We start from the raw sequence: 26,579 nt of genomic DNA on the forward strand, positions 1-26,579 counted from the left end.
AATAACTTGAAATCCTATTCCTAACCCACTTACTGGCTATAAATTAGAAGCACTGAAATGAAAATTAAGCAATTTAATCATCTGTAGAACGGGCAGGACTCGAAAAACTCCAGCCAATCATTTTCAAGACCATCTAGAATCATTGGACAGAAAATGTGTCAATCAAACGGTCGTACCATGCCCCCTCCCCCACCACCCTGGCGCGCGTGTCCCGTTCGTGCGCATACTCAAAGCTCGTGACCCAGTAACAGGAAGCGATTGTATTTATGTATGGAGAATAGAGCTTTTATAGTGCTAGTGGGGTTGTTCCACATTTCTATGAATCCTGTTTTGAATAGAAGACCGCTGTACAGACGCCAGGGCTGGCGATGTTCTTTTTTTTACCGTTATGAGAAAATCAGCTCTACACCTTTCAAGAGTGGTATGCGACCCCCTCCTCCTGCTGTGTCAACAATTTGCTCTGAAAAATTGTCTGACAGGTGAATGCACTGTTTGACTAGTGAGTCTAGAACACTGCGCATCTGAGTTTTCGCTCGTGCATGATTGCGCGTCCATGTTTTTCGAATGGGTGGAGTCAGGGCCAGCGTTGGAGGAGAGAAGGTAGGACCTTAGAGTTGTGTATTTTCAAAATCTGCCGGCCGTTTTGCAAATCACATACCCCACCTTTAAGTGCCCTCTCTGCCAGTAATTATCAGATCTCTTTTGCCTCATATATTGATGGAAGGTTGAAAATAGCCCAAATATATTTTCTCTGCTGTATATTGCATATATACCTCACCAGTTATGCAGCACAGGCTGAGTCTCTCTATCTGCATCACAAATTCTACAATTTGAAGAATGGCCAAACAATCTACAAAGCCAATATTTTGGAAAATATTTAGTTTTCTCTGTGTTAACAAAGGAAATTCCTTTCCAAAGTTTCACGAGACAGGCTTTCATTTCCAACATTCATTCAACATATAAAAGACAAACTTTCTTTATTAGACAATATTGATCGTATTCCTTTTAATTTTTAGGGCTTATTATTCATACTTGTCCCCTTATTTATAGGGCTCATACCGTCTTAATAAATGTATAAAAACGTGTTTTTAAATGATGTCTTGTCAGTTACACAACTCTACAAGTTATTTGTGCTAAATAAAGTTCCATTTGAGTAGATTTCAAATATTGTTCTAGAGTATTTAAAAAATATATATTTAGATACCGTATCCGAACACACGTACGCTTCATTTATGTAAAGGTGCTGTTTAACCGTCAAATTCCTACCGAATTCCTTCCTACACAATACAGATTAATTATTGAGAGATTTTATATTTTTTTTTACAATAAAATACTATATATAATTGTATTATTATTCAGCAAGATTTTACTTAAATTTTTTCACCCAAACTCGTGATTTTTAAGGCAAGGTAGCTAAAAATTATGGGCGTGTCTTCAAATATGCTAGAAAACGTATTGCGCATGCGCAGTGCGTGTTGGTAGCACATACTGAGAGGTAGGACAGATTGTCAGAACACCTGCCTATGAGGCCTCCATCATCAAGATAGCAGGTGCCTATTTTTATTATTCTATTTCCAATATAATACTCTTATATTATCCTCTATTATTATGTATACCGCTTGTATATTTATAACAAGACGTCAGTAAAATAATCTTTTTTTTTTTTTTGTTAACATCAGTTAATAGTTAGTATGTAGTTGTGACGTACTACAACAATTAGCATTTTTCTTAGCATTATTCTACCTCCTCAGAAAGGGAAAGAACTTTACAAATGAAACTTAAGGAAACTGAAGAACAGCTACCCAATTCAGACACTGAAGAGAAAGAATAAACATTCAATGAATCTCCTAGAGGCCGAAGAGATGAGAGAGGAACCAGCAGCTAAGAAAAAGGTTAGTGTTGGTCAGAACCATGTGTGTGTGTACACACACACACACACACACACACACACACACACACACACACACATATATATATATATATATATATATATATATATATATATTACATAATTATAATTACATATAATTGTAAACAAGAACATATAATTGTACTTGTTTACAGTCAATGATGTTTAAGGTACACCTCACAGACCTACCAAATGATCTAAATGAGAGGCTGAAAAATGAAATACTATATATATATATATATATATATATATATATATATATACACTCACCTAAAGGATTATTAGGAACACCTGTTCAATTTCTCATTAATGCAATTATCTAATCAACCAATCACATGGCAGTTGCTTCAATGCATTTAGGGGTGTGGTCCTGGTCAAGACAATCTCCTGAACTCCAAACTGAATGTCAGAATGGGAAAGAAAGGTGATTTAAGCAATTTTGAGCGTGGCATGGTTGTTGGTGCCAGACGGGCCGGTCTGAGTATTTCACAATCTGCTCAGTTACTGGGATTTTCACGCACAACCATTTCTAGGGTTTACAAAGAATGGTTTGAAAAGGAAAAACATCCAGTATACGGCAGTCCTGTGGGCTGAAAATGCCTTGTTGATGCTAGAGGTCAGAGGAGAATGGGCCGACTGATTCAAGCTGATAGAAGAGCAACTTTGCCTGAAATAACCACTCGTTACAACCGAGGTATGCAGCAAAGCATTTGTGAAGCCACAACACGCACAACCTTGAGGCGGATGGGCTACAACAGCAGAAGACCCCACCGGGTACCACTCATCTCCACTACAAATTGGAAAAAGAGGCTACAATTTGCAAGAGCTCACCAAAATTGGACAGTTGAAGACTGTAAAAATGTTGCCTGGTCTGATGAGTCTCGATTTCTGTTGAGACATTCAGATGGTGGATCCATCATGCCTTGTTACCACTGTGCAGGCTGGTGGTGGTGGTGTAATGGTGTGGGGGATGTTTTCTTGGCACACTTTAGGCCCCTTAGTGCCAATTGGGCATCGTTTAAATGCCACGGCCTACCTGAGCATTGTTTCTGACCATGTCCATCCCTTTATGGCCACTATGTACCCATCCTCTGATGGCTACTTCCAGCAGGATAATGCACCATGTCACAAAGCTCGAATCATTTCAAATTGGTTTCTTGAACATGACAATGTACTAAAATGGCCCCCACAATCACCAGATCTCAACCCAATAGAGCATCTTTGGGATGTGGTGGAACGGGAGCTTCGTGCCCTGGATGTGCATCCCACAAATCTCCATCAACTGCAAGATGCTATCCTGTCAATATGGGCCAACATTTCTAAAGAATGCTTTCAGCACCTTGTTGAATCAATGCCACGTAGAATTAAGGCAATTCTGAAGGCGAAAGAGGGTCAAACACAGTATTAGTATGGTGTTCCTAATAATCCTTTAGGTGAGTGTATATATATATGTGTGTGTGTGTGTGCTTACACTAACCACAGTTTGGTCTTTCAACTGTTTTTTATAATTTTTATTTTTTTTTTCAAAATATATTCACATTTAATTTTACTTTCACAGAAATCCCATCTCTCCTTCTGGCTACAGAGCACTTAGGGAGGTTAGATTGTTTACATCAGGGGTGCCCACACTTTTTTTGTGTGATGATCTACTTTTAAATGACCAACTCAATAAGATCTACCAACTAAAAAAAACACAGTTTCATTTAAAATAAGAAAATGCTTGTTGGGACTACTGCATGTATCCCTACATGGAATTCATCTTCTAATTAATAAAAAAAATATTTCTCTTACAGATGTCAAAGATTCCATCTCATGTTCCCATCTCACATGCTCCTAAAGTAAGTATTAGTTGCTTTTTATGTAATGTCTGTGCCACATGAAATTATGTCACAAACGAAGCATAACTATTAAAATAATGACTGTTTTCTTGAGATCATTTGATAAACTTATTTTGTAACAACAATTGTCCAGTACTCTTGCTAATATATATCCATTTACTGTATTAATTTTAGCCTTTGGAATCAAATGCAGATTTCCTTGATGTAAGTTATGCATTTTTAACTATTGTTTTTATTATAAATATACTTGTACAAGTTAGGAACATTATTCATAGCATCCTAGTGATTTGAACATGACTGTGGTAGATAAAGAATAGTTCATATAAAATAGAGATTCTTATCATTTACTCACCCTTGTGTTGTTTCAAGTTTGTATGACGTTTTTTCTTCAGCATAACAGCAAGATATTTACTGATGGAGGTATGGTGAGTATATGCTTATACAGTGCATCTGGAAAGTATTCACAGCGCTTCACTTTTTCCACATTTTGTTATGTTACAGCCAAAATTCTACAAACAATACCCCATAATGACAATGTGAAAGAAGTCTGTTTGAAATCTTTGCAAATTTACTAAAAATAAAAAACGACAAAATCACATGTACATAAGTATTCACAGCTTTTGCTCAATACTTTGTTGAAGCACCTTTGGCACCCATTACAGCCTCAAGTCTTTTTGAGTATGATGCTACAAGCTTGGCACACCTATTTTTGGGCAGTTTCTCCCATTTTTCTATGCAGGACCACTCAAGCTCCATCAGGTTGGATGGGGAGCGTCAGTGCACAGCCATTTTCAGATCTCTCCAGAGATGTTCAATCGGGTTCAAGTCTGGGCCACTCAAGGACATTCACAGAGTTGTCCCATAGACACTCCTTTGTTATCTTGGTTAAGTGCTTAGTGTTGTTGTCCTGTTGGAAGATGAACCTTCGCCCCAGTCTGAGGTCCAGAGCATTCTGGAGCAGGTTTTCATCAAGGATGTCTCTGTACATTGCGGCATTCATCTTTCCCATGATCCTGACTAGTCTCCCATTTCCTGCCACTGAAAAACATCCCCACAGCATGATGCTGCCACCACCATACTTCACTGTAGTGATGGTATTGGCCAGGTGATGAGCGGAGGCTGGTTTCCTCCAAACATGACCATTGTCATTCAGGCCAAAGAGTTCAATCTTTGTTTCATCAGACCAGATCATTTTGTTTCTCATGCCCTGAGAGTCCTTCAGTTGCCTTTTGGCAAACTCCAGGTGGGCTGTCATGTGCCTTTTACTGAGGAGTGGCTTTCGTCTGGCCACTCTACCATATAGGCCTGATTGGTGAAGTGCTGCAGAGATGGTTGTTTTTCTGGAAGGTTCTCTGTCAGAGTGACCATCGGGTTCTTGGTCACCTCCCTGTCTAAGGCCCTTCTCCCCTGAACGCTCAGTTTGGCGGGGCAGCCATCTCTAGGAAGAGTCCTGGTGGTTCCAAACTTCCATTTACGGATGGAGGCCACTGTGCTCATTGGGACCTTCAATGCTGCAGACATTTTTCTGTACCCTTCCCCAGATCTGTGCCTCGATACAATCCTGTCTCAGAGGTCCACAGACAATTCCTTGCACTTCATGGCTTGGTTTGTGCTCTGACATGCACTGTTAACTGTGGGACCTTGTATAGACAGGTGTGTGCCTTTCCAAATCATGTCCAATCAACTGAATTTACCACAGGTGGACTCCAAACAAGTTGTTGAAACATCTCAAGGACGATCAGTGGAAACTGGATGCACCTGAACTCAATTTTGAGTGTCATGGCAAAGACTGTGAATACTTATGTGCATGTGATTTTCTTTCGTTTTTTATTTTTAGTAAATTTGCAAAGATTTCATACAACCTTCTTTCATGTTGTCATTATGGGGTATTGTTTGCAGAATTTTGAGGAAAATAATGAATTTAATCAATTTTGTAATAAGATTGTAACATAACATAAAATGTGGAAAAGTGAAGCACTGTGAATACTTTCCGGATGCACTGTAGACATACAGTCCTAGTGCTTAACACATGCACAGAGCACTAGGTAGAACCAGGAAGTTATTTAATTAATCATGTTCATGAGGTTGATTGCTGATGTCAAGATTTATAGTAAAGGTATATTTTGGAGGAATGTTTTGGTCTGTTCTCACCCAAAATCATGAAGACCTTTTGCTTCAGAACACATTTATTAAACTACTGGTCTTATGGTTACAATTAAGCTTTTTCTGTCTTTTTCAGAACACAAAACTACTATTCACTTGCATTTTATGGGTGTATTCACGTCATACATCCATCAAAATATAAGTCACATGACTTACAAGCAGTAATGATAGTTGGGCAATATTCTGATATTCTGATACTTCTACGAAGATTTTATGATGCTCAGTGTTATGTGTATTGTTTTTAATCTGTCAATATTCTGCTTCACAGGTGCCAAAGGCTCCATCCAAGGCTTCTCTGTCTGGTTCTGCCAAAATAAGTATTTTGTTTTAACCTTGCAAAAATACATGGTGCAGTTACATTAGTGTCATTGCTTTGTTAATTCTTAATAAAGTGTGTAAATGTTTGTAGGTAAGCTCTTCCTTTCCATTATAATTTACCAGCAACAGTCTGTCTGTAAAAACATTTTATTTAATTTTTTTGTAATTTTTACTTTTATTAGTGTTGCAGTGATGCTAATTATGTAAGTACTTTTTGCTGAGGATTTAGGTCTGTACATACAGATTTTTTATGCATTTCTGTGATGGGTGAAATGAGTTAAATGAGTTTTAAATAATTTATTATTTGAAAGGTAAACAGTTTCGAAGGCCAGGTCATATTCTTAGATATAAAAAAAGGCTAATTCTACCTCTCCTTCATTATTTTCTTTACTGTCCAAAACATACCCATAAAAATATCTTTCAAATCCAGCATACTTATAGTTATTTTTCTTCAGTTCCACTGTTAAGGTGAACAAAAATATTTGGAAATGTAAAACTAGTTTGAAGACAATGGTGCATGCCCTCTCTACCCTATTCAAATGTTCATGTGTCGTCTTTTGTAGGAGGAATGAGTAAAACTGACTGTGGTTCAGAGAGAAGAAATGCCCTTGACAAGGACACCATGGCAGCAATATATGTTAAGTCAAGAGTTGCTGTGTGTCCGAAATCGCATATTATTTGGGTAGGTACTACATTTGTATTTGAATTTACTTCACAACCATTAAATTTGGACTTTTTATTTTTTTAAATACTATGAATTTAAAAAGTATGTTCTATATGAATGAAATTTAGACTTTTTATTTTTTATTTTTTTAAATACTATGAATACTATGAAATTTTGACTTTTTATTTTTTTTAAATACTGATGTAGCCCGGTGGTAAACTTGGCTATTGTAGTGTACTGAGAACCGGGTGGATTATTATTAATCTCTCTTAATCTTAAAAACGAGTCATATGACTATTAAAAAAGTAAACGTTTATTTACTTTGAAATAAATAGTAGGAGACACCTGATTTCTAAATAAGGAAATATAAATTAATTTTACATAATTAAAAGGAGATTGATATTTGGTAATTTTATTTCGTGACAGTGAAACTAAAGTTTAAAGTTTATATTATTTAGCTAAATATTACAAATGGTTGTATGCAGTTAGCATATATTACTTTATTTTTACTGATTTTATGTGACAAATTTTATTGGTCATTTGGGTATTTACGCTGTATTAGTCAATATTGTTTGGCTGCAGATATTCACGTGACCTAGAGAGCGACATGTAAGAGGAAGAAAAAGTTGTTTGCCTCGCGGTACTCGTGTGAGCACGAGACATTGAAACGAGGAGGAGAAGAAGAAAGATAAGAGGCTAGAAAGTGCTGTTAACGTCGATGAAACTGAGCGCGAGGTTTCAGAGTAGATGACCGCGGACTCGTGATGTTTGTGAATCCGTCTGACGGAGCGTGTTCGGAGGGAGCCGAGTATAGCTAGCCATGGTGGGTAATGCTGGGCGGAGCTGTCGGTTAATCGCACCGCACATGATCAGCCGGACTGAGGTATTTCCACGCACTCAATGTTTTACAAGTGTCCGTTCAGCGCACTCAATGTTTCGCTAGACCAAAACAGGCCTGCAACATATTTTTCTTCTTTGTTCAAAACGTTACAGTGAGTAAACTGGACCGCGTGTGAGTGTGTGTGTGTGAGTGGGCCCATCACTGCATTTGCTAAGACTGGTTTCAGGACACTTGATGTTGTTTTTCTTGTTGTAAAGTTCTCTGTGTATTCTCTATTGTGAGGAAAGAGATAAAGGAGGGGAACGTTTAGACCACTTATATTGGTGTAACAAGTGTGATTGAAACTATTGGTGCTTCTATTTAAATTTAAAGGGACTATTATTTAAGTGTTTGAGGAATCTTTTGGTTATTTATTTTTGTATATTCGTTAATATTGAGTTTTGGGGAAAAGCTTTTATATTTTATTTGCCAAGTTTTGTTATCCAATTAAACAAGGGTGTTACCCTATTTTTTCTCTAAAATAACAACTATCTCTGGGTCTCATTATTTTTAAATATTTTATTGTTAGAAGTGTTACAACTCATTATACACTTATTAGGTGCACCTTCGTGGTATCCACCTGAACTACATCGAACCCAAGCACCCTCCATTCTCACGTAAGTAATTCACAGAGTGGTGTACGGGTGCTACATAAATAAAATGGAGGCACCGCTGGGATGTTTTTAGTCCCTAATTAGTTTTAAATTAGTAATTTAATTTTAGTTTGACCCAGAGATTCAAATAGTTTGTTTAAAAAGTAGCTTAGAACCAAAAACTGGCTAGCTATTAACCTACATGTAAAACCATATTAAAGATTACCTATTGTGAAACTTTAAAATTGCAGAAGTAGAGTTTTACTAAGCATCCAAAGTCGAGAAAACGCAAATGAAGTTTTATCTGTGTTAAACTACAACTATAACCTACCAAATTCAGTTCTGACAAGTGATCACTGTAAGCGCACAACCCGTGGGGATGGCTCAGTTGAAGAACTGGTGTGTTGGAGAAGGCATAGACCCGGTGAAAGCCTTGCTGGTTAAAGATGTACCTCCGGACACTGAAGTTGGGTTCATTGAAGAAACGCTGCAGACTGTCAAAGCCCTCGGCAGAGTCAGGGTGAGAGGAAGAATGTATGACCCACAGTCTCAAAGTTTAACCGTGCTATGTGAGTGCAGGGAGAATGTGAATACAGACGCCATTCCTCTTGATGTTGTTCCTGAGGGGTCTGCTAAGACCTGGAGAGTCTTTGGACTTTCTGAGCAGGAGGAAGAACCCCAAGCTCAGGCAGCCGGTGATGGTCAAAATGTGCCGCTGCCAGATTCCAGTTTTTCTTCCCCACTGCAAGCGTCCACTCCTGAATCTATCATTCGAGCAGTGGGTGATGTCCTGCAAATGACAAACAAGCCCACACACGGTGACAACAATCTTTACAGGTGACTGCGTACTTTCTCAGGGGTCATGCCCACACCCCTGGGAGAAGAACAGTTGGAAAACTGGGTTGAACAAGCCAGACTTATGATTGAAGAATATGATCGCCCAGAAAGAGAAAAGAAAATGAGAATAATGGAAAGTGTAAAGGGTCCTGCACTCGAAATCCTCCAAGCTGTTCGTTTCAACAACCCAGCTGCAACCTCTATGGACTACATTGATATTCTCGAGACCACATTTGGCAACCCCGAGAGCGGTGAAGAACTTTACTTTGCCTTCAGAATGTTGTGTGAACACCCCAACGAGAAACTCTGAGTTCCTGAGACGCCTTGAGAGAGTCCTAAATAAAGTTGTCCAAAAGGGTGGACTCCAGTCATCGGCGGCCGACAAAGCACGTCTTGACCAACTCATTAAAGGGGCCATCAGGTCTGACATTATGATATTAAATCTCGGATTGAGAGACTGCAGAGACAGTCCTCCCACTTTCCTCGGGCTGCTGAATGGGATACGTCTAGAGGAGGAGCATGAAGCTTCACGTCGCAGACTCCATCCACCCAAAGCCGTCTACGCCAAAAGTGCTACTGTGACCTCTGACACAGAGTTAAAAGAATTGAAAACCGAAATACACCAACTCAGAGCACAAGTAAGTGAACTCTCAACCCCAGCCGCCATGTCAAGTCACTTTTCGACGAGCACACTGCTTCCAGTCACTCCGGCAGCAGAGAAGTCAGAAGATAAGAACGTTCAAGCTTTAAAGAAAGAAGTTGTCAAGCTCCGAAAGCAAGTCTCTGTCATGTCAGTTAAGCCCAAGTACAGTCCTGCTACTGAGGCCTGCCCACAAGAGACCCAGTCAATACCTTGGCAGTCAAGACCTTCTACAGCCAGAGACTTAAGTGATTTTTTTTCTGCTATCGCTGCGGTGAAGACGGGCATTTTGCCAACAAGTGCGCCTCTCTCGAGAACTATCCCAAAGTTATTCAGAAACTGTTGCAAGCTCAAAGAATGTCCAAGCAGAACCGCAAATCTGATAACGAAACAAGAACCAAGACCACAAATGCAAGTGTGAAGAGAAGCTCGGTAAATGTACAGACCAACAGTTTGCCCGAGGGACTCGTGGGACCGCCCTCCACTGCTCAGGTCAGGATCAATGGAAACCCCTGCACTGCGCTGATGGACAGTGGATCTCAAGTTACCATCATCTTTGACAGCTGGTATGCCAAACACCTGTCACACATCCAGCTAAACTCTGTGACCGGTCTAGCAATATGGGGCCTAAGTGAGTCAGATAGCAGTTACCCGTACAAAGGCTACATTCAGGTAGAGTTGGAGCTGCCACAAAAATCTAAGTCCAACAAAATCAAGTCTGTTCCTGTCCTGGCCTTGGTGTGCCCTGATCCACGTTGTTCTGAGACTATACCTGTCCTGATCGGCACAAACGTCAAGGGGGTTCAGCCCTTCAAGTCCAGAACAAAGAAAGAAGAGTTAGAGAACGTTAACTCAGTAACAATCCAAGTTCAAGAGAAAAAACACTTACCCGTTCCTGCCGGGATGACCATAAAAGGCCATAAAGACTTGCCTGTGGCTGAAGTTAAGTGGTCTGGGCTTGGTCCTCTCAGTATCCCTCCTGGCACTGAATACGTTGCTAGCTGCAAAGTGAAAGAAAAACAAGACATTGGAGGCAGCATACTCATCACTGAAAGAGCCCACTCACCTACTCTTCCTCCCAGTGTACTTGTCCAGCCAACTGTGTTGTTCTCAAAGATGCTAGATCCAAACAACTTCCCGGTGCTCCTGCGTAATGAGTCTCTAAAGCAAACTGCCATTCCAATGGGCACCGTGATCGCTCACCTTCACGTCGCTGACATGGTGACAGATGCACCAAGCCCTAAAGTCGAATCTGTTCCAGCTATGGATCCTTCTTTGTTTGACTTCAGTGAGTCACCCATTAGCAAAGAGTGGAAAGAGAGGCTGAGTCAAAAGCTTGCCAAACACCCCCATGTGTTCTCTATTGAAGAGTGGGATGTCGGTTTGGCCAAAGGGGTAGAACATCACATCCGTCTGAACGATAACACTCCTTTCCGAGAGAGATCTCGACGTGTTGCCCCTGCTGATTTGGATGATCTTCGGCGTCACCTGCAAGGTTTGTTGGCGGCTGGGATCATAAAAGAATCAAGAAGTCCATATGCTTCACCGATTGTTCTTGCTCGCAAAAAGAATGGTCAACTTCGTATGTGCATCGACTACCGCACCCTGAACCGGAGAACTATCCCAGATCAGTACACTGTACCACGGATCGACGACGCTCTCGATTGTTTGTCCGGCAGTAAGTGGTTTTCAGTGTTGGATCTGCGCAGTGGTTATTATCAAATCCCAATGGCTGAGGAGGACAAGGAGAAAACCGCTTTTATCTGTCCTCTGGGATTCTTCCAATTTGAGCGGATGCCGCAGGGGATTACAGGGGCCCCTGTGACATTTCAACGACTTATGGAAAAGGCAGTCGGTGACATGCATATGCTGGAAGTCATCGTCTATCTTGACGACCTCATTGTTTTTGGCAAGACTCTGGGGGAGCATGAGCAAAGACTCCTCAAAGTCATCGCTCGTCTTGAAGAAGCCGGACTCAAGTTGTCCCTCGACAAGTGCCAGTTCTGTCGCTCACAAGTCACCTATGTCGGGCACATTGTTTCTGAGCAAGGTATCGCCACAGACCCGGACAAAGTAGAAGCAGTGACGCGGTGGAAGAAGCCAATCGACCTTCCTTCTCTGCAGTCATTCCTGGGGTTCTGCGGCTACTACCGCAGGTTTATAAAAAACTACTCCATCATTGTCCGACCACTTACAAAGCTGTGCGAAGGGTATCCTCCCACCCAAAAGAAGCAAAAGTCTACATTTTCATCAGACAAGACCTATTACAAAGTCAAAGAGCCTTTTGGTGAACGGTGGGACCAGTCGTGTTCAGAGGCATTCCAAAAGATCATCCACTGCCTCACAAAAAAACCTGTGCTGGCATTCTCCGACCCCACCAAGCCTTACATACTTCACATCGATGCCAGTTTTCATGGGCTCGGTGCTGTCCTCAACCAAGAGTACCCCGAGGGTTTGAGACCTGTTGCTTTCGCAAGCCGCAAGCTGAGTGCCTCTGAAAAGAACTATCCAGTGCACCAGCTCGAGTTTTTGGCACTCAAGTGGGCAGTGGTAGACAAATTCCACGACTACTTGGACAAGTTGCTAACATGTCCAGAACTGTCCACAAAGCAGTCCAAGCCAATTGTTACCGAACCTGAAAGACAAGCTCAAGACCCAACTGAGATAGAGCCGGTGGTCAATGATTTTCCAAACCTGCCTCCCAACGCTGATCCAGAAGTCAACGTTCTAGAAGAGGGAGCAGACGTCAACCCCTATCCGGACACTCAAGCTGAGATTGAACAAGTTGAACGTTCAAAAAGAGTCATTCGTCCAGTGGTTAAGCTGAGCTACGATGAACTTGGCAAACCCTGTGAATACCCTGTGACAGTCCTAAGCCACGGAGTGTTAGTGGGAAGTGGACTCTACGGAGACTCTAGAAGCAGTATATGTCAAACTCTCTGGTGCCACCCCATGGCGTTGTGTTTCACTTGTTCTAATCTGGCCCCTACCCTTGACTTTAAGACTATTAGAGTCCTCTATAAGGTTTATTTTGATGAGGGCATCAAAACGTTCTAGAAGGGGGAGGATGTAGCCCGGTGGTAAACTTGGTTATTGTAGTGTACTGAGAACCGGGTGGATTATTATTAATCTCTCTTAATCTTAAAAACGAGTCATATGACTATTAAAAAAGTAAACGTTTATTTACTTTGAAATAAATAGTAGGAGACACCTGATTTCTAAATAAGGAAATATAAATTAATTTTACATAATTAAAAGGAGATTGATATTTGGTAATTTTATTTCGTGACAGTGAAACTAAAGTTTAAAGTTTATATTATTTAGCTAAATATTACAAAAGGTTGTATGCAGTTAGCATATATTACTTTATTTTTACTGATTTTATGTGACAAATTTTATTGGTCATTTGGGTATTTACGCTGTATTAGTCAATAGTGTTTGGCTGCAGATATTCACGTGACCTAGAGAGAGACATGTAAGAGGAAGAAAAAGTTGTTTGCCTCGCGGTCCTCGTGTGAGCACGAGACATTGACACGAGGAGAAGAAGAAAGATGAGAGGCTAGAAAGTGCTGTTAAATTCGATGAAACTGAGCGCGAGGTTTCAGAGATGACCGCGGACTCGGGATGTTTGTGAGCCGAGAGACTGAGTGAGAAACGAAGCCGGAGAATCCGTCTGACGGAGCGTGTTCGGAGGGAGCCGAGTATAGCTAGCCACGGTGGGTAATGCTGGGCGGAGCTGTCGGTTAATCGCACCGCACCTGATCAGCCGGACTGAGGTATTTCCACGCACTCAATGTTTTACAAGTGTCCGTTCAGCGCACTCAATGTTTCGCTAGACCAAAACAGGCCTGCAACATATTTTTCTTCTTTGTTCAAAACGTTACAGTGAGTAAACTGGACCGCGTGTGTGTGTGTGCGTGTGTGTGTGTGTGTGTGTGTGTGTGTGTGTGTGTGTGTGTGTGTGTGTGTGTGTGTGTGTGTGTGGGCCCATCACTGCATTTGCTAAGACTGGTTTCAGGACACTTGACGTTGTTTTTCTTGTTTATTGTAAAGTTCTCTGTGTATTCTCTATTGTGAGGAAAGAGATAAAGGAGGGGAACGTTTAGACCACTTATATGGGTGTAACAAGTGTGATTGAAACTATTGGTGTTTCTATTTAAATTTAAAGGGGCTATTATTTAAGTGTTTGAGGAATCTTTTGGTTATTTATTTTTGTATATTTGTTAATATTGAGTTTTGGGGAAAAGCTTTTATATTTTATTTGCCAAGTTTTGTTATCCAATTAAACAAGGGTGTTACCCTATTTTTTTCTCTAAAATAACAACTATCTCTGGGTCTCATTATTTTTAAATATTTTATTGTTAGAAGTGTTACAACTCATTATACACTTATTAGGTGCACCTTCGTGGTATCCACCTGAACTACATCGAACCCAAGCACCCTCCATTCTCACGTAAGTAATTTACAGAGTGGTGTACGGGTGCTACACTATGAATTTAAAAAGTATGTTCTATATGAATGAAATTTTGACTTTATTTTTTTAAATACTACGAATTCGGACATACTACCATGTTGGCATACTGTTTTTCGAATACTGTATAGTAGAGAAGTATTTGATTTTTGATACAGAGTTGGTGAAAGGAAAATGTACTCGAAAAATTCAGTTAAAGGATTAGTTCAACCAAAATTTGAAAACAATTTCATAATTTACTCACCCTCATGTTGTTCCAAACCTGTAAGACCTCATCTTCAAAAACACAAATGAAGATTTTTTGTTTTTATGAATTAACTTCTTGAAGCGTTAAATTGGTAGTTAAATTGGCGTGTACTGTCAATGTAGGGACAGAAATCTCTCAAATTTCATTCAAATATCTTAATTTGTGTTTCAAAGATGAACGAAAGTTTTATGGGTTTGGAACAACACAAGGACGAGTAATTAATGACAGAATTTTAATTTTTGGGTGAACCATCCCTTTAAAATATAGCTGTGACTTTTGTCTCTTACAGTGGCAGTGAAGAAGTTTCTCAATGTGTCCAGAGGAGCTTTGGGGTTTGCAGTGAATTCTATTTCTTGTTTTGAAATATATGGAGGGCAAAATATATTTTTAAATGCTTTTAAAATATATTTAAAATATATTTTCCAAAATGCCCAAAACATTTATTATTTGTATAAAATGTATTTTGACAAATATTTTAGCAAATATATTTTTTGGCCATTTTTTTTTTGTATATTTTGAAAAAGACTCTACAATAGTTTTGGGCAAATGAGGACAGAAATTAGATTGATACTGCAAGTCCGCCCATAGAATATTAATTAAGATTAAAATTACCAACTGGTTACCAACACACAACTATTGATTCACAACGTTGCGACGACAAACGGGCATCGTCACAAAGTTACGTTGTGGCGACGAATCCAGGAATTTCACTTTTCTGGTTGTCACAACATAACCATTTACGTTGCCACGACGAAAGATTCGTAATGTGATTACGTTGCCGTTACGTAATCGTCACGTAATTTGGCTAGCTGGGAGGTCTGGAGATCTTTTTTTTATCAATCTTTCAAACAATTTGGCCCACTCATCCGCTTATGGACTATGCGGTTTGAGAGCAAACATACCTATTTCAAGCAATGTGCTAGAAAATTGCACAACTTCAATAACTTATGTGCAACACTTGCAGAAAGGCACCAGGTTCTCCAAGCCTATTTAAGTGCTGGAAACCTCTTTCAGCTTTCTGTGCAAGTTGAGAAAGGCTCTGAATTTTATTCTGATGATTATAACGAAGGGATTATATTTGGAGGTTGGCAGAATTAAACTAATTCTTGTTCACCAGAATTCATTGGTCTACTTTGAGTCAGAAATGTCATTCTGTGCAGTTTGTGGATTTGGGTGTATACTGCATAACAGCTGAGGACCCAAGATATGTCTGTGTACTTCAAAAGGAGCTATTAGATTATTACCCTCTCCAGGAGTACAAAACATGTGGCTTGTCTGTGATTGTGTTACACCACTCTTTTCCACCTTTTAAAATTTAGAGGAGATAAAACTCGCCATCTGCTCTGGTCTCTCTGATGAAACACTTAAAAAATGGATCCATGGGCTTACTGTTTTTGGTGTTGAAACAAAAGCTGACCTCCACTATGAAGAAGACCTCATGGAATACCAAAGGGCTATCCAATGTTGCAAACTACTTAATGCATGGAAAAATGAAGGTATTTTAATTGCTCTTCAAGTAGACAGAAAAAATACTATTACTTGTTACTAATGTCCATTTGAAAAATATTGTTAAATGTTCCATGTTCAAACTTCACTTTATTTGTGGTAGAACAAGCCTGCTGCTCGACTCCCCAACGCTCATCACACCAAGTTCTTTATGATACATCAAGCCCAGGATCAGGGACTTCAAGTACTACACCATCTCGTAATTCTGCTTGCTCTTCAGCATCATGTACTTGGGCTGACATATTTAAGGTGCCTTGGGAAGTCATGCCTTCTGGAATTAAATTGGCCATTGCAAATAAAAAAAGACCATCACAAGCTGATCGAAGGCAGCTAGTAAGGATGTTAGTGGAAAATATGCGAAACATGAAGTCAACCCATCAAAGGCACAGTGTCAGATTGTAGTGCAGAACATTGTTAAACAGTACCCGGACAGCTTTGCTGATGTTCTTCTGGCTGATGGAACAAAAATAGGTAGTGGGTATGCCTCTTTGCTCTTGCAAGTTAAAACTTGTGTTGAACATGTAAACAGAAACAACACATTAGCTCTTCGGAGAAAAGAACGACTACGATCATCGTGTAGTACCATAAGCCAGAGCTCAAGAAGGCCAGCTGATCAATATGATTGTGTCAGTTGGCAGCCAGAGGAGCTTCCTGCAGGAGAAAATGATGACACTCTAGAAGAGAAGTGCAAGCAAATGGTACTGCTTCATTCTACTGAAGGAATGTCTGGAGCCAATAGAGGAGAACTTCACAAGTTGATGGAGGTCACATATTACCGTCAGTGTCGTGATATAAACGCCACTCCATCTCCACCAATGTCTGAACTAATGAACTCATGGCCTTACCTGTTTTGTCTCAAGGGGATCTTTTTACATTTCCATTTGCTTACTGACATCTCACTGCTCCAAACATTCATGGAAAGCATTGAAGGGAAAGGGAAGAGGATTCTAAGTTTTTTTCAAGAAAAGCCAACAAACAATGGGTAACAAAAGGGAAATTCTCTGGTCCTGTACATCCTGCAACTCTTAATGGCACATTTTAAAGAGAGAACAGAATCCCTTCTAATTGATGCTGATGTAAGTAATATCATTTAGAATTTTAATGTCCTAAAGTTTGAACTGTAATGCAAAATATATATCTAAAACATTTTTTTTTTTTTTAATTTAAGGTAGCAGCAACTGCAGCTGACATGGAAACAGATGGATTACCGGATTCAACCGCACTGATCATCCAAGGTAATTTACTTTGTGTCTACATTATACACGCTTTGCTTTTCTAGCTCTGCACATGTATACCTTTTTGTCCCGTACTGTTTTATTTTTCTCTCTCACTATTATGATCCGTTTTAAAACAACATTTTTGCCACCTCTGTTCTGGTATTCTATTTCACAGTTTTATTCTCACTCCTATATTCCTTCCATAGGAGTCCGGTTTCCATCAGTTTTTTTGTTATTGGCTCTGATCCATTCTCTCTTTCTCTCTCTCCTTAGTAACAGAAATCCTTATTAGAACGTAATCTTCATCGTTTAGTTTATAGTATCAATGTCTTTATTATTTAACATGATCTACCCATGAACCATACTTTTAGAACACTTATTAATCTATGCCATTCCATATTGTTTTTATAGGTGTATCCATGACACCAAGCAAGTGGATGTTGTCAGTCGAAAGGGAAGTTGTCCTGGGCCCATGTTCAGAGGCATTTGTTGAGGGCCTGGCAGCATTGTTTGCGACCTATTACAACTTAAACCTTGCTTATCGGGATGAAGCTGCATGCAAGCTGGAATTTATTCAGAGGTATGTCAGAGCATAAACTATTTATTGTAGACATCCACATTTTCTTGACTTTTTTAGGTTTTCGGGTTAGGATGGTTTATCAGGATTAGATATTTTATGGAAAAGTTTTCAAACAAACAAGACATTTTTTTTAACTGCAGACCGAATTGATTATAGACTATGAAAAGTCTGGCAAAAATATTTTATTCACTGAATGGTGCAAAATAGTGCAAGTTGCATGTGGATTAAAAACTTGACAAGCATTAGTTTCAGCAAGTTGCTTTCCTCAGTACTCACATTCCAGCAGAAATGTACTTTTATTTGTAGACTAATTAAGGATAATCTCCTGGATTCAATTAGCAAGGGTAGAACACCAAGAGAGTATAGCAGAATAACATTACAAATATACAACTGCAGCAAATAATCTATTACAAATATGCAAATAATTCAATACTACAAGCAATGCAAAACCATATTAAAAAGAACATTATAAATAACAAAAATAAATAAAATATATCAATGAAATAATATAATTAAAAAGAATGATTACAGAATAATAATTTTAATAATTAAAAACAATAAATTTATTCGTCTGTCCCAACTTTTTTGGAGCGTGTTGCAGCCATCAAAATTTGTTTATTTACAAAAATACAATTAACTTGGTCAGTGAAAATATTGGAAATACTTTCTTTGTACTTTTTTCAGTTAAATAAATTTGAAAGAGAAATAACATCACAGATTCTTGATTTTATTGCATTTTACAAAATGTCCCATCTTTTCTGGAAATGTGGTTGTACACCAATATAGTACAACTCTCCCCAAAGCAATATCTTAAGGAGGTCATTTAACTGCTCCTTAATCAAGGCAGGCTCCCTTTAGACAATGCACTAGATTTAGTGGATAGCAGCGCAGTGTGCTTTTAAAAATGCTAAACACACATGGACTTCCGGTGACGCCATGAGCGAAGAAGCAGCCTGATTTTCTACTCTGGGGAAAGGCCCTGAAAACTAGCCGAAATCCTACTATATAACCCAAATTTCATTATAAAGTATTGTCAAACAAAATCGATTATGTCTACACTCAAAAAAGAAGCTGACAAGAAGAGTAAATCTACAAAAAAAGAAGAACGTCAACATGATGTAGTGGACATGGACATGAACGAAGATAAAATGGCGAAGGTGCTCGCGGAGTTACAACACTTGAGACAGGAACACACCGACGCTTCTAACAACACTAAAGCTACGCTGTCTAGGGAGGAAACATCCCTGAAAGATGTACTTGAGAGAACGGCTAATCTTGAGCAGCAAATTGGCGACACCAACCAGAGAATGAGCGACGCGGAAGACCAACTAATCCGTCATGATCGTGTGATGCGCTATTTGCTAGGAAGAGAAGCCAAACTTTCAGCTAAGAGTGAGGATCTTGAGTCATGAGTGAGGTGTAACAACCTGCGTATTTATGGGATACAAGAGGGAGAGGAGAAAAACGACATGATTTCCTTTATAACTGACATGATACGGACCTCACTCAAACTACCGGAGGACATGTATCTCGGTGTGGAGAGGGCACACCGCTCACTGACCCTGAAGCCTAAAGACTCGGCACCACCTCGGTCAATAATTGTCAGATTCTCTAGCTACCAAGTCAAAGAACAAATAATACGAACGGCATGGAAAAGCCGTGACGTCACCTATCGGGGCCAGAGGGTGTATTTTGATCAGGATTACACGGCGGACACTCAGAAGAAACGTAAACAGGTTCGTGAAGTTATTAAGCAACTCAAACAGAAAAATGTGAGAGCTGTGTCGCCCTTTCCTGCACAGCTGAAGATTTATTTGGACACAGGAGTGAAGACGTTCCCTACGCTTTCGAGAGCGGCAGCGACTCTGGGCGAGTTGGGAATACACGTCAAGGTGGACGAGCGTGAGAACTGTCGAGAAGAGCTTTTGCGCAAAACCTGGACCACAGCTTCCGAAGGAGCGGCAGAGGGAACACTGAGCGTTGCAGACATGCGGGCATTCATGTAAAGAGACAAAGCGTAGCGGAGAAGTAGGCATTCATTACCGGACTTTGCAAACATAAGTGACAAGCAATGTGAGAGTAGGCTAATAGGTATGTAAGTTACAATCTTAGTATGGAAAAGGTCTTTCCCCTGCTGTGGGAGAGGGTAAGTCGATTATTTTTTTTTCTTTTTGCTCTGCTTTAATTGTTTTACTATGCTTTTTGCGAAGGCAACCCTGGGAGCAGCCTTTTGCTGCGAGACTATTGCTACTACACGGAGTGTGTTAAGCGGAGGGCTTTTGTCACGCCCCTCCGTCTCTATAGTGATCATCTTTAAGGTTGTCGGTTTGTTCTATTTACTGTTTGGAAGTCTGTTCAATGTTCTGTTCGCTTTTTTTTTACTATTGATAAACATTATTACTCGGAATATCACAAATGTGCAATCATCTTCTGAAAGATACACGCCCTGCAATAGCTTTCATAAATGTCGATGACTATTTGGAGAAGTGTGCTCCCTAATTTGCCCATAATATGCATATGGAGAAACTAACAATCGTTTCATATAACGTCCATGGTCTAAACCACCCTATAAAAAGAAAGAAGATTTTTAGCCAGCTCAGGAAAATGCACTGCTCATTTGCATTGTTACAAGAAACACATTTGAACGAATTAGAACACAAAAAACTTAGGAGGGAGTGGGTAAACCAAACATATAGTGCATCGTTTGGGAATAAAAGAGTAGCCATTCTAATCAATAAGTTACTGGCATTTTCCACAGAAAAGGTTGTGCAGGATAAGAATGGGAGATATGTACTGATAGTTGGTCGATTATGGGAAGAGTACATAACCATTATGTATCTGTACGCTCCTAATGAATGTGATGAAAACTTTTTTAAAGAAATAGCAAAGGTAATTGCAGAGAATGCAAAAGGGATCTTACTGGTCGGAGGAGACTTTAATGCTGTACAGGAAGGGAAACTAGACAAGACCCCAGCTGAAACAGGCCCACAAAGTAGAAAAACAAAAATACTTAACAACATGTTAATAGAACTAAGCTTGGGGGACCCATGGAGACTTAAAAACCCAAATAGGAAAGACTCTACCTTTTTATTCGAATGTCCATAATAGTTATTCAAGGATTGATTTTTTTCTGTCTCTCAACAGCATATGTACAAAGTGATTGGCTGTCATATAGATACAATTACACTGAGTGATCACGCCCCTGTTATTTTACAATTAGATTTGTGTAAGGACTCTTTCTTTAGATATTGGAGGTTAAATGTATCACTACTTACAAACAGAGCAATAGTTCAGGAACTAAGACAAAGTTTGACAGAGTACTTGGAACTAAATGACAATGGGACGGTGTCGCCACCTGTTTTGTGGAGTGGAGCCAAAGCAGTATTAAGGGGGAAAATGATCCAAATTTCATCTAGACTAAAGAAACAGCGCTCCGAGGAACAAACTAAACTTGAAAACAAAATCAAACTATTAGAAATTGAACATAAAAATACAGGGACAAGTAACACATTGACAGAGCTAAAAGAAGCTAGGAAAGAGTTGGAGAGGATTCTTGCCTACAAAGCAGAAGGGGCCTTGAGGTTTTCTAAACAGAAATATTATGAAATGGGGAATAGAGCTAGTCGCCTGTTAGCTTTCCAACTCCGAAAAGCACAGTCTGCCAGAACAATATACAAAATAATTGATCCCACCCGCAAGATGCTATATCGTCCCAAAGAAATAGCTAATGCCTTTGCTTCCTTCTACAGAAACTTATATAAGGAACCAAATCCATCAAATGATGGACAAAAACATAAAATAGATACATTTCTTACTAATTTAAATTTAACCACTCTGTCTGGAGAAGAAGCAGCGAGTATGGTTTCAAACATAACCGAGATTGAAATAAGAGAGGTGATCAACAAGCTGAAAAATAATAAATCTCCAGGGACAGACGGGCTCCCTGGAGAATTTTATAAATGTTTTACAGACATTCTACTACCAGTATTGATGAAGGTTTTTAATTACACGCTTAAAAACGGTGAACTACCTTCTTCGTGGTCTGAGGCCATTATTTCAGTCAACTATAAAGAAGGAAAAGATGCAACCCAGTACGAAGGATATAGACCAATTAGCCTATTATGTACAGATTTAAAACTTCTGACTAGTATTTTAGCTAAAAGGATACAGAAACACATTAAAAAACGTATTCACCCGGATCAGACGGGGTTCATTCCTAACCGCCTGAGTGCTAATAACATAAGGAGAACTCCGAACGTTATAACACAGGCCAGAGGATATAAACAAGATTCCCTGCTGATCAGCTTTGATGCGCAAAAAGCATTTGATACAGTTAATTGGCAGTTTTTGTATAGCACACTGATATCTATGGGTTTTCACCCACAGTTTGTGGAATGGATAAAAGTAATATACACAAATCCTAAATCGCGTGTCAGGGTAAATGGTTGCTGTTCCGAGTTCTTCTACCTTGAGAGAGGAGTGCGTCAGGGGGATTGCCTAAGCCCCTTACTCATTGCTATAAACATCGAACCCCTAGCAGCATCGATTAGACTGAATAACGAAATTAAGGGTACTGTAGATAAAAATAGGATGGAGCACAGGATCTCACTTTTTGCAGATGACATTCTTGCATATATCAGTGATCCAGCCACATCTCTACCCTCACTTGTTGAAACGTTAGCGAAATATGTCAGACTCTCGGGCTACCAAATTAACCAATCTAAATCAGAAGCAATGTTATTAAATGGCCACCTACCCACTAATGTAAAGAGTAGATTTAAATTTCGAATGTCTAATCAGGGATTTAGATATTTGGGAATCTTTATAACCCCTCAATCATCACAGTTGTTTAAAGCAAATTATGGGAAATTATTGGATGAAATCAAGAAAGACTTAGCAAGATGGGAAATATTACCTCTTTCTCTTATAGGGCGAACAGAAACCATTAGAATGAACGTTCTACCTAGATTACTCTTTCTTTTTCAATCATTACCTATACATGTCCCCATGCCCATGTTCACTACATTAAACAAATGGCTCTCAAAATTTATTTGGCAAAACAAACGTCCGAGAATTAAATTGAAATCTCTTATGTGCCCTAAAGAGCTTGGTGGGCTTAATATACCAAATTTAAAAAATTACTACTGGGCTGCACGACTTAGATCAATGGTCACTTGGGTTTGTCGGGATGAAGAGGCAATCTGGTACAAGATGGAACAAGGGGACTGTCAAAATATATTTCTTGATACTCTTCCATTTGTCAACCAAGACACATGGTCTAAAAATAAAATTAACAATGAATGGGTTCAGGATACACTTACCACCTGGTCTAAAATTAAAAAGACACTGACTCTTCCCGGTTCACTATGTAGAGCTATTCGAATAAACCATAATACTGAGTTTCTCCCAGCACCCGGATTAAATAACTGGACGGAAAAAGGGTTGATTCTGTTGGGTCAAATGTTTGAGAACGGAGGTCTATTGTCTTTCCAGCAGCTACAACATATGTATGACCTCCCAAACCAGGACTTGTTCAAATATTTACAATTGAGACACTATTTACATAAACATAAGGACTGGCAAACTTTACAAAAGTCACCTTCTGACATTGAGAAATTTTTCATATCAGTAACAAAAGGGACAATAACTACTAAATATATCTCTCACTTTTACAAAATATTACAAAGAGAAGCTACTGAGGATACAAAATTTATAAAGGAGAAATGAGAACTAGAAATGAATATAATAATTACGGATGAGGAATGGGAACAAATGTTTCAAGAGGGGCATAAAATATCAAGTAGTCCAATGCTGAGAGAATTTGAGTGGAAAATCAAAGTAAGGTTCTTTAGGACCCTTTTTATCATATCTAAGTTCAGTGGGACTTCAGACAAATGTTGGAGGGGATGTGGTCTTGTGGGAGATCACACTCATATATTTTGGGATTGTCCAAAATTATTGAACTATTGGAAAGACATACAAGATGAAATTGATAAATGTTTGAGTATTAAGATTCCACTGGACCCATCCTTTATTATTCTGGGAATTTTTGAGAACAAAATTAGGACGAATTATCATTTTCATCTCTTGAAAATCCTGCTTGTACTTGCAAAAAAAATGATTACAGTCTTCTGGCTGAGACCGCAGCCCCCCACAATTTCTCAATGGAAAAACAAGGTGAAGGAAGTGTACTATATGGAACAAATTACAGCAAGATTGCAGATGAAAACGGATCTATTTATGGACCAGTGGTCCCCCATCCAAATGTATATTCCATGATACCTATGTACTGTGAAGCTTATGCTGGCTATATATATATATATATATATATATATCTATTTCCTTTTTCTCTATGGACGATATAAAGGCTTTAGGGGAGTGATGGACATGTATTTTGTATGGGATGTATCCATGTATATTGTACCATCCAGGGTATCGCATTTGTGTGTTGTGAATTGCACTTTTTTGATTTCAATATAAAACAAGTTAAAAAAAAAAAAAAAAAAAATGCTAAACACAAGGATGGAAAGCCAGCATAGAGCTCAGTCTGTAGGCAGTAAGCATTGCTAAATTCTGCACATAATTTGTATAATAATGACATAATCTGTACATTTGTTTATTGTAAACATGGAAGACTAAATATTTTCATATTTACATTTCTGATAAAGTTAAATATGACCCTAACTCTTCTTTGAATGAAATGTGATTTTAAAAATAACACTTAGCTTTGTCTGACAAATTGTGTATTTTACTGTTTTATGATAATTGGATGTTGTGGGTGTTTTTCACAGAGGAATTGTGGGCATTAACCCGGAACTTTTGAACTGGATCAAAAGTTGCTGCTGGAAAGCGAGACAAGAAGATCCATGGAATGAACCCACATGTATGCACACTTCTGCGAAAGCTCATGGACTTTGAATGGTTTGCCATTTAAACAAACAAACAAACAAAAAAAAGTATTTCAATGAAATTGAAATGAGACAGACTGACCACATTTTCAAGTTCATGATTGATGTTCAAGTTAATGTACATGCAATGTCTTGCCTTTTCATGGATTTGGCAATTTTAAAGGTAGACACAGTTCAGACCATTTCTTTTGTGTTAGTTTATTTAAACTGAGTTTATGACAAGTTCAGTCACACTGTAGGTATGTGTTCCCTTTTATAATGAAATGCTGCTGTTCTCAGTGGTTCTTGTAGTAGGAAGTAGTTTTCTTTCTTTTTTTTCTCAAGTATTTCCAAGGCTAAAGCCTTTCATTTATTGGGCAATCTGCATTTTTGATTCTCCAAATATGTTTTGAAAACTGGTGCTTATGTTAAATGGCAATTATTGTACAATATTGTTACATTTATGAAAACCTGTTATTTTGATGGTTTTATTGTTCACATTACACATTAAATTGACAAAAAGGGAAAGACTACTGAATTTACAGCAAAAGTAGGTTTACACACAGCAGTGAAACATTTCAACTGTAGTTAATTTAGTGAATTTAATTTCACATTTGCTCTTGTAATTTCACTCAAATTTATAAACATTATTTCTATTGTAATTTTACAGTGACAGCTGTAAAAATACAGATAATTTTACAGAGTATATATACAGCAGTGTGCTGTGTTTTTACAGTACATTTGTAGTTAATGATTTACAGTACTCTTGTAAACCAAAATTGGCAGTAAGTTGCTGTAAAAATTTTTTACAGTGCAGCAAAATGTTATATACAGCTTTGAGTTGACACCCTGCTTGTGTATAGTAATTTACACAACCCTCAGCCATTCCCAATATTAGTTATGGTGCTGAAATTTGATTGGCCTTTGGCAGCCATTTTTTACATATATTGAATCGATTTTGTAATAATATTTTAGCATTTGAACAAAAGAAAATGCATATTTAATTTGAACTTTGTAATTCAAACAGCTGCAAATTTATTAGTTTTTTAGTTGTAGCAACCTCTAGTGGTGGAATTGTACGGAACTTTGCTGACGTCTTCTAAACATCCTGTTGACTGCGTGCTCCGAGTTTGGTTCTGGAGATTGTGATGAGTAGATATTGATCATTTACTCAAATTGCGTTAAACGGAAGGAAATAATATCTTCGGAACGATTTGACGTATCGAAATTCTTTTGATGATTTTTTTTTTTTTGTCAGGAGGGCCTGTAAATGATGTACCAAATCGCATGCCGATCAGACTAACAGTCTAGGAACTGTTCGAAAAATAATGTTTTTCAAAATTCAAAAAAATAATAGACAAATTAAATCGGGGATATATATTTTGCAGGGCTAGAATCAAGGTATCAGAGGACAATTTTTTTCTATTCTATCCCTTATGGTTGCAGAGATATGAACCAAAACGTTAAAGTGTATAGGGCCTATTATCACGCCACCTGGGCTCAGATGTGTTTGTGCGCCTGAGTAGTGAGCAGGATTTGGGATAATCCTGCCAGGTTTGGTTTCTCCATGATTTACGGTCTCTGACGCCCAGACACTTTTATGGCAGAAAAAAATGCCAGCAGCGAAGCTGCTTGGCCCCCTAATAACTAAAATAAAAAGAACACTTAACAAAACCTAAGTGCCAATACACCTTCGGGATAGTCGCCCCTAAATATTGCTGCAAGCAGCAATTAACAGGGTTCAAGCATTTAAGATCTTATCAGTGCATATGTAATTGAAGGGGAGAATATCCAATTCCCTTTTAATCTTACAAGTTATATCTAATCTT

At 38.8% G+C, this 26,579-nt stretch overlaps 1 protein-coding gene across 1 annotated transcript; it reads left to right on the forward strand.

Annotated features, from left to right (window-relative positions):
• Positions 1-404: 404 nt before the first annotated feature.
• On the forward strand, positions 405-14,124 carry LOC127646426 (uncharacterized). Its single transcript, XM_052130071.1, has 6 exons — positions 405-600; positions 1,752-1,892; positions 3,703-3,747; positions 3,922-3,951; positions 6,179-6,910; positions 7,475-14,124. The coding sequence occupies exon 6, from the start codon at positions 10,200-10,202 to the stop codon at positions 12,897-12,899; it is 2,700 nt and encodes an 899-aa protein (XP_051986031.1). The 5' UTR covers positions 405-600; positions 1,752-1,892; positions 3,703-3,747; positions 3,922-3,951; positions 6,179-6,910; positions 7,475-10,199; the 3' UTR covers positions 12,900-14,124.
• The last annotated feature ends 12,455 nt before the right edge of the window (positions 14,125-26,579 follow it).

The sequence above is a fragment of the Xyrauchen texanus genome, chromosome 7 (assembly GCF_025860055.1).
Source record: "Xyrauchen texanus isolate HMW12.3.18 chromosome 7, RBS_HiC_50CHRs, whole genome shotgun sequence".
Lineage (NCBI taxonomy): Eukaryota > Metazoa > Chordata > Actinopteri > Cypriniformes > Catostomidae > Xyrauchen > Xyrauchen texanus.